We start from the raw sequence: 14654 nt of genomic DNA on the forward strand, positions 1-14654 counted from the left end.
CCCAGAGCAGCACATCTTACTAGCCGTTGTATAGAATCTGCAGCGCTGACCTGATAGAAAGATTAACTGCTACTTTACAGTGTTTATGTTCATTGGAGCTGTCGCTTTGTCTTACCACACTCCGAGTGCTCTAAACAATGGCTGTGCTGATAGTAATGCTGGCAATTTCCCTGTTTTTTTGCAGGTCACTGCCAGGGGATTCGCCCCATTGTTGCAGTTTGCCTACACTGCTAAGCTGTTGCTCAGCAGAGAAAACATCCAGGAGGTCATCCGCTGTGCCGAATTCCTGCGCATGCACAACCTGGAGGACTCGTGCTTTCGCTTCCTGGAAGCTCAGCTTCGCCGAGAGGAGGACAGCTTGCTGCTTTGCCACAAGGCGGCAGCGGTGGCAAGCAACTCAGAGGACGAGAGCATGCAGTCAGAAGCGGATAGGCCCACCTCCCCCAGGGCAGATGCCGCTGACTCCCTCCAACACCCTGATGATGAAAGGCTAGCGATGACAATGCCCAGTGACTTCACAGATGGTCGGCTGGACTTTGAACGGCATGGAGCATCAGACCTGCCACGATGCCCCAAGTACAGGAAATACCAGTGGGCTTGTAACAAGCACAATAATGACACCTCCTCACACACCAGTACCTCAGGTTTTCCAAGCACATTAAAGGAGAGCAGCGTTGGCGGGGTCGTAGCGGGTCAGGGCAGGCTGCCTGTAGCTCAGATAAAAGTTGAACCGCAGGCAGAGGAAGAGGCCATTTCATTGTGTCTGTCTGGGGACGAGCCGGATGTCAGGGAAAAGGACAGCTTGACAGCCATGGAAATGGACAGCCCCATATCGCTGGAAAGAACCAAGAGAACCAAGTCCCCGTCCTGTCTCCAAGCCTTTTTCAAGAAAGGGGCAGACCTCCCCAGTCTGTCCAACACATCACAACAGCTATTCACCAACAGACTTGTCTGCCCCCAGGACAAAGGAAACTCTCAGGGAGATCATAAAAAAGACTTAAGGCCTTTCACTGGGGAGCTGGCGCTGTCTGTAACATCCCCAAAAGAGGACGGTTTCCCTGCAGGGCTGTCTCTCAAGGCTGCCTCCTATGATGGGGTCTGCAAACAGGAAGTTGAGCTAGATCGTCGTAGTGTCATATTTTCCTCAGGGGCCTGCAACCGTCTGGGAACACCAGCGCATTCCTACCCCGGTGGGCACTCTTTGGAAATGGAACTCTCTGAGCATATGACAAAGGGCCTATGGGCTGGAGCCAGCCAGTCCCTCCCCAACTCCCAGACCTATTCCCCCAGCACCACTTCCTCTGAGCCCCCAGTCCTGTGCCGTCCACCGCCCAACACCAGCTGTCCAGTGCCAATCAAAGTGTGCCCACGCTCACCGCCTTGTGAGACACGCACCCGGACCTCCAGCTCCTGCTCCTCCTACTCATATGCCGAGGACGGCAGCGGAGGCTCTCCCTGCAGCCTGCCCCAGTTTGAGTTTTCCTCCTCGCCCTGCTCCAACGTGGCACGCTGCCTCACCGTGGACCAGCAGGAGCACAATGTGGGAGGAGATGCCCTTTTCAACCAGGTGCGGCCCAAGATCAAATGTGAGCAGTCTTACGGCACCAACTCCAGCGATGAGTCAGGCTCCTTCTCAGAGGGAGACAGCGAGTCCTGCCATGTGCAGGAGCAAGGGCCGGAGGTGAGTGTTCTACACTTTCTATCACATGTAACACAGAATGTAGCCATCACACTCAATTCCTCCATGGCTAATTATATCGCAGCGGCCTGCTCTGTGCATTAGCAGTCATTAAATCATGATGTAGTTGACGCAGGAGTGTTCAGTACAAGATTTACAGCACCACCAAAAGGCACAGATGAGCTTTATTAATCTGCTTCATGCACTGCTGGAGATCTGTGTAATGGGTCTAAATATCAGAGCCCCAATGCTGTAGGACAGTCTAAATGCAGAAGACTGTGATGGTGATGTTCTTTAGATGGAGAGCAGCATGCATCTATGTGACCCTGCAGACGGGGGAGGAGCCAGATTTTTATATGATGGGAGCTGTGGGGCTGCTGGTACTGATCTGTGTCCTTCTTCTTTACTAAAAGTCAGAAATATGTCCTTCCTCTTCATTATTATATTTTCCTCTACTAACCCAGACTGCTTCCAGGATCTATTTCTCCTCACGTTCATGCTGTAGCCAAGTTAAAACCTTGAAACTCAAATGGTTACATGAAACAGGATAATGTAAATGGACTGTACTTATACAGAACTTTTCTAGTCATGTTGGCCACACCAAGCGCTTTTACACAACATGTCGCATTCATCCACACTCACACAGCATTTCTACTGTTTTATGCTGTAGCCCTGTTTCCACCAATGGGAGGGCCGGGTGGCATTGGGAAGGGAACCCTAATACCACCCGTCCTACTTTTTTGTTACCCGTTGTTGGGGTACCAATCTAACCAACCCGAGCCAAAAGGGTGGAGGTTGACACACAGCTTTTCATTGATTGGTTGAAAAAAGTCCCTTCCTGTGCAACCTGGCAGAAAAGCAAAGCAGGAATGGCTCCTTGTTTAGAGAAACCTTTATGCTGATTAAATCCCTGTTTAAAATGGTATCATGAAGCACCGCCAAGCAGAAAGAACACAAGTGGTGGATGACCTCCTTCATCCTGGTTTGTTTCTGAGTCGTGTTCTGGTTCTACCCTAAGAAATGCGCTGCGATGGCGTCATGCTGTTATGTAGCTGAGGCTGATACACCACTTCTCATGTGAGGTAACAGTTGCTGTGGAAACGCAACAAGATTATAGTTTATAAACCATCTCCGCACCCTAACCATCCCATCCCAACCCTAACCCTCCCATCTCCGCACCTAACCGTCCATCCCGACCCTAACCATCCCATCCCGACCCTAACCCTCCCATCTCCGCACCTAACCGTCCATTCCGACCCTAACCATCCCATCCCGACCCTAACCCTCCCATCTCCGCACCTAAGCGTCCATCCCGACCCTAACCGTCCCATCCCGACCCTAACCGTCCGTCCCGACCCTAACCGTCCATCCCGACCCTAACCATCCCATCCCGACCCTAAGCGTCCATCCCGACCCTAAGCCTCCATCCCGACCCTAAGCGTCCCATCCCGACCCTAAGCGTCCATCCCGACCCTAACCGTCCCATCCCGACCCTAACCGTCCATGAAATGTGCAACATTTATTTTATCTGAAGTTAAATTTTTTCAAATTTATTTTAGAGTTATATACTTCTACATAAATGTATATATATATATATATATATATATATAATTGTGTAACCGAGGCAAAATATGTTTGAAATATTTTTATTTAGTTCATAATATTTTATAACAGAAAATTTCATTAAATCTTGATTAAACATGTTGATAATGCACTGCTTGAGTTCATTATGCTGTTATGTTTCTGACCCGCTGGAGGTTTGACACCCTGCTCGAGGAACTGATCTATCACAGCTCATCATGACATGCTTCGTACTAACCTGCGATTCAGTAACGACCCAACTCGTCACAAGCTGCCATGCTAGATGCCACGGCCCATTATGGGAGCTGATAAGTTCCTGTTAACCACCATAAACTACTAGACTAATTCTTTCCATAGAGAGAGAAAGGCTAAGATGTGCTTCTTGGAGCAGCTGAGATGTGCAGCGATGCATCTGCTGTATTAAGTATTGCTTTGATGAGCTGTAGTGTCTCTCAGGGAAACGAAACGCAGCAGCTGATTGTTTAGCGGTCGATCAGGGTGGAACTGCCCACCAAAGCCATCCCCTCTGACACCCTGCCAGTACCCACCAGCCATAACTCATTCCCAGCAGAAACACTGGCATCTTTCTGCTTCCATAGGCTCAGCCAAGTCCGAGTGTGGCCTGGTGGGTTGTCACAAAGGGGAATACAGCCAGCCCGTTACAGTGCTGTGATCATAAAGGTTTAATTGGTGGAGGTGGTGATGATATGAGCCAGCAGTAAGTTCAGCACCGCCTCACGACAGGACTCAAACACAGCTTGGCAGTGCTGACAGGGATGAAAGGCCGATCCTTTCATCATCCTTACATAATCCAGTTGGGCAGACGTCCTCCAGGCTGCGTCTGTACGGCTGCTGTTGTTTGAGGGCTAAAGATCAGGAAGAGAGTCTGTAATTCTCAGAAAGAACTCAGCAAAACTGTAAAATAGCAAAAGTAAAATGGAAATAAGCACACTTTCCTTTTGAGAAAAAGGCAGCAGAATCAGTTCAGAGAGAATATTTTCATCTGTAGGCTTGGAAGAGGAGCCCTTTTCTCTTTCACCGGCTGGAAAGTGAAATGTCTTTCTAATAAATTATACATGGAGGGGTTTTCATATGGCAGTGTCATATATCTTTCTGCAGACTGTGTCATCATTGGCTGGCTGGTGCAGAGCATGAACTCCTGACCTTGGTCTCCAGGAGAGTCTGAGTTACCACCCAGCCATCTTCAATCTTGTGAGATCACATTCAGAAAGATTTGCTGGAGGTGTAGGCAGAATCTTTTTGATGAGCTTGGGGAGGAGATGGCTGCATATGAGAGCACAGAGGGAGCGGGAAGAGAAAGTGGTGCGTTACCATGGTGATCAGATCCACAGAACAAGCCTGTATGTTGCAGTTGGAAGTACATGACAGGATTGTGCTTTTCTGTGGAAAGAATTCAGTTCTGCTGCATAAACAGACAGAGGCTCGGCAGTAATGTGTAATTATTACCCTCTCACTGCGCCACACAACACCATCGCCATTAGATTTATGGGCCTTTGAAAAGCCTGCTGAACGTGTCGTTGTAATTTATGTCACTGATTTAGACTATCATCTGGGAAATGATGAGGAGACACTTTCCTTCCCTTTGTCAGTGCTTTGTGTGGCTGCTGTGTTTACTATGCACGTGTTAGGCACCTAACATGCTGCTTTACTACACACGATATCCACTCTGTTGAGTCACATGTGGTTATCTGCCAGCTTTCCACTAACCATCACAGACCGCTGATAAGATTCCTCATGAATGACTGCGTCCCAGTTCCTCATGGTAAGCAGTTTGTTGCCTTCAAGTTTCTGGTGTAGCGCTCCGCCATGCTGTCTCCTTGCTGCTTTGCCTCTCTGTAACGAACAGTTAGTCTGATTACTGCGCCTGCTCAGCTGAAGGGGAGAGGCAGAAAGCAGCTGGATAAAAATAGCTGCAGAGCCGGACGTCCACATGGGGAAGGAAGTTGTTCAAGTCCAGTCATTTTGACTAAAGTCTAGCTTTTAAAGTAACATTAACACATTAAACCCCACATCTCTACTGGTCGGCGCACAGAAAGTCACCGTTAATGGACGAGTGAGCAGCTGCTGGATAGAAAGCATGGACGTCCCTGCCCAGTACGTCTTCTACGTACTGGAGGTCTGGAGGTATTTAAAGTGCGCCTCCATGTAAGGACAATGATGGGAAAACAAAACACATAAGCTTGATGATTTTGATTGATTTACAGTCATTTACAGCTTTAGTCTGATCTTGTAGGAGCTTGTATATCCGATGGGATGTTTAGCTGCAAGCGTGCCGTCGCGTCCAGCCAGGTCAGCGCTTCCAGCCGCCTGGCAGGATGGCACCTCTGAAATCTGATTGGACATCCCAGGAACTACCTCAGGTGATTGACAGGTTCCTGGAGAACAGAAACGTCTCTCCAGACCTGTATGGATCACCAGTATGTCTGCGCCAGTTTGAAGTAAATAATGAAGTACTTTCCTGATTTCCTTAATCAGCCATGTGTCTGCACATTTCTAGTAGAAATTTAGCTCCTGTGCAGGTACAACGACTAATGTATTGGAAGGCTATTACCTGATGTTAGCATGAAGCTACGTAGCAGTGCTAATCTAGTTTTATGCTAGCACTAGATTAGTTGTAAGCTAGTGTGGGGAAACCAGGTCATATTTAGTTTCCACTGAGTGTGTTTAGGGACGACACATCAGCTTAGTCCTTCGGGATTTTCACACTGGAGCTGAAAATAAACTATAAAGATGCTCAAAGAGATGCTCAATATCCACGGTACTTAGCGCTGGCTAAGCTAGCGCTACATGATCCAGTTTCATGTGAAAATGTGTTATTTCTCATGTCTCCCTGATGTGAGCACAGGTAACCCCTGGCTCCATCATGTATAGACGTGCAGGTCCACCACTGAACAAGAAACAGATTTATATAACTTTGTAATGTTGTCTTGGTTATTTTTTAGGAACTCCTGATGATTGTCTGCTTAGTTTACCAGTAAAAGCTGCAGGAAATTCTCTGTTTGTTTCTGTACAGGTGTAGCAGCTGCTTGTCTGCTGTTAGGCTGGACTGAGCTCGTTGCTTCTGTCCGTCTTCTCTTCCCTTTTTCTACTTTCCTTTTCTTTCTGTCCCCTCTGGCCAGGTCCAACAAAATTACATAGATTCCATAATTCCAAAAAATAAAGCAATAAATTTAAACAAATAAAGAAATAAAAAATCAGATTTTTAAGAGAACTCTTATGCCATTTAACGCTCCTCCTCAGACGATCATTGTTCTGCCACCGTGCTGGACAGGACAAGGTAAAAGAAAAAAAAAAAAAAATAACTTTGTAAAACCTAGACAAACTTAAAAAGGTGCTTCAGTGTGCTATGAGCCAGCTTGTTCTTTTAAACTTGATGAACAAGCGCTGGCTCTAATGCACCACTAGATAGATTTACACCACTCTGACTGGCCTCAGCTAAAGGTAGATCCTTATAACTGCAAATGCCTTTCTGCATGATAGCATGAGTTTTCTCAAGAATTACACAATTTCCCTTAATATCTGAGATCTTTGCTCCTTTTTGGTGACTTGTCAGCAGAATCATATGACAGGTCGCAGTCCGAAAGCCATTTACAACCGTCTGGAACTAGAACGTATGTCTGCATCTGCATGGTAGCCTGCGATGGGCTGCTCTGTCAGCTCCTGGCAACGTGGGCGTTGAGCTCGTTCTAGTGCTCGTCTGGCTGCAGAGGTGCAAATATTGATCGCTGTGCAAGTGGGAGGAATAAGGAAGCAGTCTCGATACATCGGCACATTTTTTCTTCTTTTAATCTCTACACAAATAGAACGTGTGAGAGGAAGAGAGACCTTGGTATCAGTTCTGATACCCTTGCAAAATACCAGAGAAACTTTACTCTAGTCTACATATGATGTGGCTGTGGTCTGAATCTGATTTCCCATTCGTAGCTTTTTACTAATATTCAGGCAGTAAATGAATAAGATGTCAGATACCATCGAAGTGGCTGCAGCTTTATGTCTTCATGCTACTGCTCCCTCATCCAGGGGAATCTGGATCCAGATTTTCCTCCAACATAAATGAGAAGCTGCAGGGACGTCCTGTTAGAGGAGAGATACAAGCACCAGTTTCAGCTGCAGGCTGAGTTTTGCTTTGGTTTTGACTTGAGATGGCTTCAGCCGAGTACGACATTCACTAGTCCTGAATTCTCTGCAGTCTAGTTTATATGGCCCTCAAATGTTCTGTAGGTCTGGTCCGAGCTTATATTACTCAGCGTAGAGGGTATCTCGGTGAGCGTGAAGGTTGTGGGGGTGTTAGCAGCATCACCAAGAAGTTTCCTGGTTCAAACCCAAGCTAGGGGCTGCGCATGTTCATCCTGTGCATGTCTGGGTTCTCTCTGAGTACCCTGAACACAGTCTAGGCTAAGTGCTGTTTCTAAACTCTCCCTGTGAGAACCCGCTGTTTGTCCTGTGTGCGGGCCTGGGTGTACCCCCGCCTCTTGACCACTAGCTGCTGGGATGGACTCCCATCTGCTCTTGTGAGATGAGGCTGATCATGGAGATGACATGAATATGTTGCAGGATGAGACTTGGTTTAGTTTGGATTAAATAAGGAGCTGATTTTACTCAGACCTGGACCAGAACTGTCGGCCTTCAGCTCCACATACACTGCAGACGCCAGTTTCATCCCGTTGAAGAAGTAGTCCCAAAGAGATGTGTCAGATATCCCAGCTGTGAGAAAACACTCACCTTTTTTACTGATAAGTGCTCGTTGCTCATCACCCAAACTAATGAGGCCAGATTTTTCTCTGGGATATAAATTCTTGTTTATCAATGAGCAGATTTTCAGGGCCGGGGCCCCCTGCTCGTCCCTGCTGCACGTCCCTGCTGCTGATGACAGATGAGCCCTACTTTCCACCCTGTACCCCATCTGCAGCATAATGACCCAGAGAAGGAGTGACTGGGGGGCATGGGGAGAACTGTGAAGGAAATGTAGAACAGTTAGATGTGAATTTATGACCAAGGCTGGAGCACACTCTGTCATCCCAGCTCTGCTGCTGAACTGGTTCTTGTGGTGGAACAGTTAAATTTAGCCTTCCCCAGTGTATGGTGGCTGCTGGATGGGGGTAGGGGGAGGAAACCATCACAAGGTCAGAATATCTCTGCTTTTCATAGCTGCTTTGATGAACATCTTTAGAGATGCTACAGTGGGACAGTCCACAGGCCTCCTTTCACTAACTGAGTCATCTTCTACTCTTCTTTAAACGAAGCTGGCAGCTCCTAGTGATGTTTCATAGCTCTCGCTGCGCCTTCCTTTCAGGCTGGAGTTGTCATGGCCTGGCAAAGCAGTGAGAGCCGAGTGTGGCCTTGAAAGCTCACACCATTATTTATTCATGTGTCTGCATGCAGATGTCGAGCTGAGATGAGGAATAAGGGCTCCGAGGGCTGCACTTCAAACAAGGAAACTCAAGCCATTTTCTCTCACAGGGGTCAGCATCTGATTTTTCTCTTTCATGCCGTCATGAGTAGACACCGTGCTTGATTCCTGAATGCGGTGCGTAAACCAGGTGACGCCTCAGCCACCTCTGGAGGCCTGCAGTCATCTTAGGTCTCTGTGGAGCACCTGGCCCAGCTTGAGCTGCAGGTACGGTGGGAGACATGGAGCTGCATCACTTTCTGCTCTTTTCCTCTTTGTCTGACTTTGTTCTTCCAGTGAGGCAGCCAGAGCGAGGCAGGGGAAAAGAGAGAGCTGCAGCTCCTCTCATCTTTGCCTCTTTGTTATGCCTCCACCGCTTCCCTGGCTGCCTCCAGCTACAGCTCCCTGGTGCAGGCAGATACAGCTGGGGTGGATCTGCCTGTGATGTGCTTATCCTAAGGTTTGCCATCACCTGAGGGAGAGAGGACGGCTTATTGTTGCTCTCCAGTCTGAGAGAAAGAGAATAAACACATGCAACCTCGATAAGTTGTCATATCAGGGGGTGGATGTCACATGGCTGCCTGTTTTGGTTTGAGCTGCTTTTACTTCTCTGATTCTTTTGTTCTTAAACATGAGGAGACTGCTGCTCACCGCCGGTGCAGATATTCATGCCCCCAGAAATCACCTGACAGTGTTTTGGATCAGATGACAAGTCGCTGCCCCTCAGTCTGTCCTACTGGCAGCCGTCCAGGTGCAGGGGGACAGATGGAGGCGGGCTCTCTTCATGGACCACCTTTTGTGCTACATGTTAGCAGCACTGAGCGCTGAAAGCTGACCGAGTCCTTGCTCTCTGAGGTCTGTACAGCAGAGCTCTTCTGCCATCTTGTGGTCACAATGACGAACAGCAATGTTCTGCCTCATGATGCAGTGCAGGGCTGAAAATCCCGTTTCATATTCCAGAGTAATTCCTGGTGGGGACGTGAACAAATTGTTCATTTGCAACTTGTCTTGCAGGGTTACGCCTCAGCATGTTAAATGTTATTAGAAATAATGATAGCAGCTCTAGCATGGTTCTGGATTAGTCCATATTCCAGATTCTGTATGCAGCTTTTTCTATGTTCAACCTGCCATATCAAAGATTGATAACGATATCCCGGATGATCCTGAACAGATTGCTGAATGGTACGGTGATAAATCTGCCTCGTCTCCGTTCATCACTCCAAAACTCTGAATGACAGAGGAAACTTTGTGTGATGCCCCAAAACTCCAACAGAATTTTCTCAAACTAAATCACAGCTGAGGAGCGATGAACCTCCAGGAAGCGACAGCCGGAAGGCAGAAGTCTTTGAAAGCTTCTCTGAGTGGCTAGCTCCATTTTTAACGTTTATACAGAAAGTCCTCTTACTGGATCGCTCCCCTCTTCAGTGACTCAACATATTATTTCTTTATTTCCAAAACCTAAAAAGATCTTCTCTCAATCAGTCTGGATAATGATGATAAAATTTTGGCTCAGGATAAAGAAAGTTTTGCAGGTTTTGGATGAAACAGTCTGGCTTCATGAAGAAGGGACATCTTGGTGGCATCAGGCTGGCTGTAGACCTGCTGGACTACAGTCTCCTCACCGACCCGGACAGCTTTCTGTAGAGCCCACTTTTATTTTTAGAGCTCTAGAAAAATGTGTTTTGGCTCAGATTTGTGTAACACAATCAGGACATTAGACAACCACAACAGCAGCTCCATCAGACTCTAATACGGAGCTTCACAACCATCTTTGTTATCCCGCAGCGTCAGACAGGGATGCCCAACATCCCCGTTTATTTCTGACTGCAGTTCCGTTTCTGGCCAGTAACATCCTACAGAGTTCCCTGGATGGTCTCAGAGTTACAGGTAAACATTATAGTAGTTGGCTCTCAGGTCTCTGTCAGCTTAGACTTGATCAGTTCCTGCTCTGAAGCTTCCGGCCTCCGTCTCAGTTTTAAAAAGTGTGTCTGTTAAACAACCTGCAGCTACTGTTATCTGTAATCTCCTAGTAGAAATCAGCTTATGTGGGGATTACTATAACCAAAGACCCCAAACTAAGATGTCCAACAGATCTGTCCTCTGTTGTGAACTGCTGTGAAGCGACACATGTAATGACAGCTCCTGCCCACCAGAGGGCGATAGTCTTCTGTTTTGGATCAAGTAGTGAAGCATGAGACCATTAGACCGTCAGGATGTTCTGACTGCAAGTTGGCAATAAAGTTGGTTCTCGAGACACGAAGCAGTCTCTCCACCTACTAATCACTACAAAGACATCACATGACCTGTGTAAGCGTCTCAGCCCTCAGCAATACTTGTAAAATAAACTGTCTAAAACAGCTTTTGTTCGACCCTCCCTCCACCCGGAACGCTAACCCCTCCATTCTTCTCTAAGCCGGCGCCGGAGATTTCCTCTGGTCTGCAGCTATGACCTTCCCAAAATTCCCATAAAGTTATCAGGCTTTCATGGAGCAACAGGAATATTCCCACCAGAACAAAAGCATGTTCTCTGGAAACTGGTTCAGTGTTTCCTTCATGGATCAGTGATTTAAACCTGATGGAATTCATCAATCTTCTCCTGCTCTCAGAGCTCCCAGACAGCTTCCTACTGGACTGGATGCCGGTCCTTCTGCTGGAAGCTTCTCTGTTCCTGTCTCACGGATCTGGATCCTTCCTGTCGTTCAACCAGCAACTTCCTGTCTGCTCCAGATTCGGTCTGACTGGACTAGTTTACCTGGAGACGTACCGAGGACACGGCTTGGTCCTTACCGTATAGACATCTCTTAACTAATGAAGCAAGACATTTCTCTAAAACTCCTAAATACCCAGTTAAAGCTGGTTTTCCACACAGATTTGGGAAGCATGTGGACACCTGCGGCTCTTTGATTCTGGACACATGCTGAAAGATTCTAGTCGGATGTCTTGATTCTCCTTCAGGATCATTTTCTCCCAGACCTTTTGTTTTCTTTCAGGAATGTTGTTCTTGGTTTTTATGAACATAGATGAGATGACCAATCTTTTGTCATGAATCTAATATTTATTTTAGCCAAATTTTATGTTCATGAACATAAATGTGTGAATAATAAACATTTTTTAATCTTTAATCTGAAATATATTTCATGTCTATTAAAAATTCCCAAACTTCTAAAGCTTTAAAGTTTAGAGAAAAACGCTCGATTTTTGTCTCTTTATTGGTAAAACGTTTTCGTGTTTTTTAAGCCCCCACGTAACGTTTCATTTATTAAACCCTGGGTGGTACCGTGACGTGCTAACCATCTACTCTCCACTTCGTTTATTCATGATTCAGTTATTCTGTCATTGTGTGGGCAGGTAACATTTCTAAAGTCCCTCTACACAAACGTGACAGGCGGGGCCTCGGCCCCCCAACTCTGCTCTCAGAAACAGTGAAAATATGGGATCAAACCAGGAGAACTCATTACGAGCTCCAATAAAATATTCTGTTTACGCCAGGAATCATGGACAGGCCTTTGCATTTTTCCCTCAACGTCAGAACGAAAACCACCTCCCTCACTCACATTTTCCTTATTTACAAACTAGACATTTCCAGGGAAACACAGCATCAAGCCGTACTTTCTATGATGCTCTCCTACAACTGTGCGTTTTCCCGCTTTGTTAACGGGTTTTAACATCCGCTGATACATCCTGGAAATGCGTGGAGCCAGGACCTCGGTGTAGCATCATCTGATGGCCTCTGGGAGGAGAGCTTGTCTGCTGTTCAGAACTGATCAATCAATTCTACATATAGGCTGATTCCATTTAAAGTCATACACAGAATGTGTTACTCACCAATTAAACTTAGAATAGCTGACTCAGCAAGTCTCACCAATTAAACTTATATCTGTCACATATAGGATATGCTGACTCAGCATATCCTATATGTGACAGATGGTGAAGGACTGTCCAGTTCTGTGCAACTTCTGGCCCAAGATATTTAAGTGATTCTCAACCAGTACAAATCAAACCTGCAGCCTGACCGTACTCAGAACTTCCATCAAAAACAGGCAGTCAAAGCAGACGTGCTGCTGCTATAAAAGATCATATATATATAATATTATTAAACTGGAAGGCTTGTTTTAGAAGGTAGCTGGACCCATAGTCAGGATGGAGCAGACCCGTCCTGGGAAAAGCAATGAGAGGCCTGCTTTCAGGAGGTCGGGAAACCTTTTTCCTTTTTTCTTTGATTTTTTTTTTTTTTTGTTTGTTTTTGTTGTTTTTTTTTTTTTGTTTTTTTTTAAACTAAGACAGTTAATCTGATGCAGCAACATGTCTGGAAAAAGTAGTTCCAGGGTGATGTTCAGCAGGGTGTAAAAAGTAGTTCCAGGATGATGTTCAGCATGGTGTAAAAAGTAGTTCCAGGGTGATGTGCAGCATGGTGTAAAAAGTAGTTCCAGGGTGGTGTTCAGCATGGTGTAAAAAGTAGTTCCAGGGTGATGTTCAGCATGGTGTAAAAAGTAGTTCCAGGGTGGTGTTCAGCATGGTGTAAAAAGTAGTTCCAGGGTGGTGTTCATCATGGTGTAGCATCTCTTTTTCTAACAGGTCTTGAAACGTCTGGGACGTGAGGAGACCAGTTGCTGGAGTTTTAGGAGAGGACTGTTGACCCATTCTGGCAGTGCTGCTTGAGGGCCCAAAGATCACCAGCGTCCAGCCTTGTCCCATGCACACAGAGATTCCTCCTGATTCTCTGAATCTTCTGATGACATTGTACACTGTAGATGGAGGATCTTCAAAGTCTGAGGAACATTTTTCTGAACTTGAAATGTTTTACATCCAGTTTGTCTCAGATTGGTGAAGCTCTGTCCATCTTTCCATCTGAGAGACTCTGCCTCTCTGAAATGCTCCTTTTATACCAGTCATGTTACTGACCTGTTGCCAGGTAACCTGATTAGTTGTCCAATGCTCCTCCAGGTGTTTCTGGTTTGTACCAGGTACTTTTCCAGCCTTTTGTTGCTCCTGTTCCAACTTTTTACAGACGTGTTGCTGCATCAGATTCACTATCAGCTCATATTTTCATCACATGGTGAAACGTCTCAGTTTTATCATCTGATGAGCTGGTGATCTTCTACTGAGGATTAAAGATGGACGGATGGGATTCTGGTTTTTACATTTTACACAGTGGTGTATACTATATAGCAAAGCAGTTTAATACAGAATGCTTTCCTTCTTTTTCAGGTGAAGCTTCCTTTCCCTGTAGATCAAATCACAAATCTTCCACGGAATGACTTCCAAATGTTGGTGAAAATGCACAAATTGACCTCAGAGCAGCTGGAGTTCATCCATGATGTGAGGCGGCGAAGTAAGAACCGCATCGCTGCACAGCGATGCCGCAAGAGGAAGTTAGACTGCATCCTGAACCTGGAGTGTGAGATTAGAAAACTGGTAAGTGGACTGTTGTCCTCTGAAGTTCATTTGGCCTGGCTGCATGGAGCAGAAAGTGAAGGGTGAATCTTTATCTGCTGGTATTGCAGCTTCTTGTTTGTTCACAATGGGATAAAACAGGATCTCCATCATGCTGGTCTCTGTAACCCTGCAGCTGTGAGATGGATTATAAAGGCGGGACATTTACTTTCCTCCAGAAGTCAATAACCACAGTGAGGATGTAATGTTCCTCCTCTAGATTATTTCCCGTCTCAGGACCAATCTCAATTTGCCCCAAGGGGGGATTGGATCAAGTCAATATTCGATGCAGTCTGTTGGTTTTCCTTCACTAGGCTGTTATTGATTATGAATTGACTTGAACTGGCTTGTCTGTAAAGCCCTGAGATGATGTTGTCGTGAAGTGGCGCTATACAAATAAAGCTGGATTGAACTGAAAGGTTTTGTCACTTAAAGTTAGTTTTACACATACACACTGATAATGTAACTCTGAGCTTTTTTGGAAAATCTGGATGTAATAACCCTTCACAGTCAAGTTTTCTCTACTAAATATTATGTAACAGACATGACGCC

At 46.1% G+C, this 14654-nt stretch overlaps 1 protein-coding gene across 3 annotated transcripts in view; it reads left to right on the top strand.

The window, feature by feature from the left end:
* Positions 1 to 14654, top strand: part of bach2b (BTB and CNC homology 1, basic leucine zipper transcription factor 2b) — a 109772-nt gene that overhangs the window by 88057 nt on the left and 7061 nt on the right. For all 3 annotated transcript variants that reach the window (XM_041975697.1, XM_041975698.1, XM_041975700.1), the window contains 2 exons: positions 185 to 1681; positions 13878 to 14084. In XM_041975697.1, the coding sequence (XP_041831631.1) occupies positions 185 to 1681; positions 13878 to 14084 (1704 nt within the window). The remainder of the gene's footprint in view (positions 1 to 184; positions 1682 to 13877; positions 14085 to 14654) is intronic.

The sequence above is a fragment of the Melanotaenia boesemani genome, chromosome 22, assembly GCF_017639745.1.
Source record: "Melanotaenia boesemani isolate fMelBoe1 chromosome 22, fMelBoe1.pri, whole genome shotgun sequence".
Lineage (NCBI taxonomy): Eukaryota > Metazoa > Chordata > Actinopteri > Atheriniformes > Melanotaeniidae > Melanotaenia > Melanotaenia boesemani.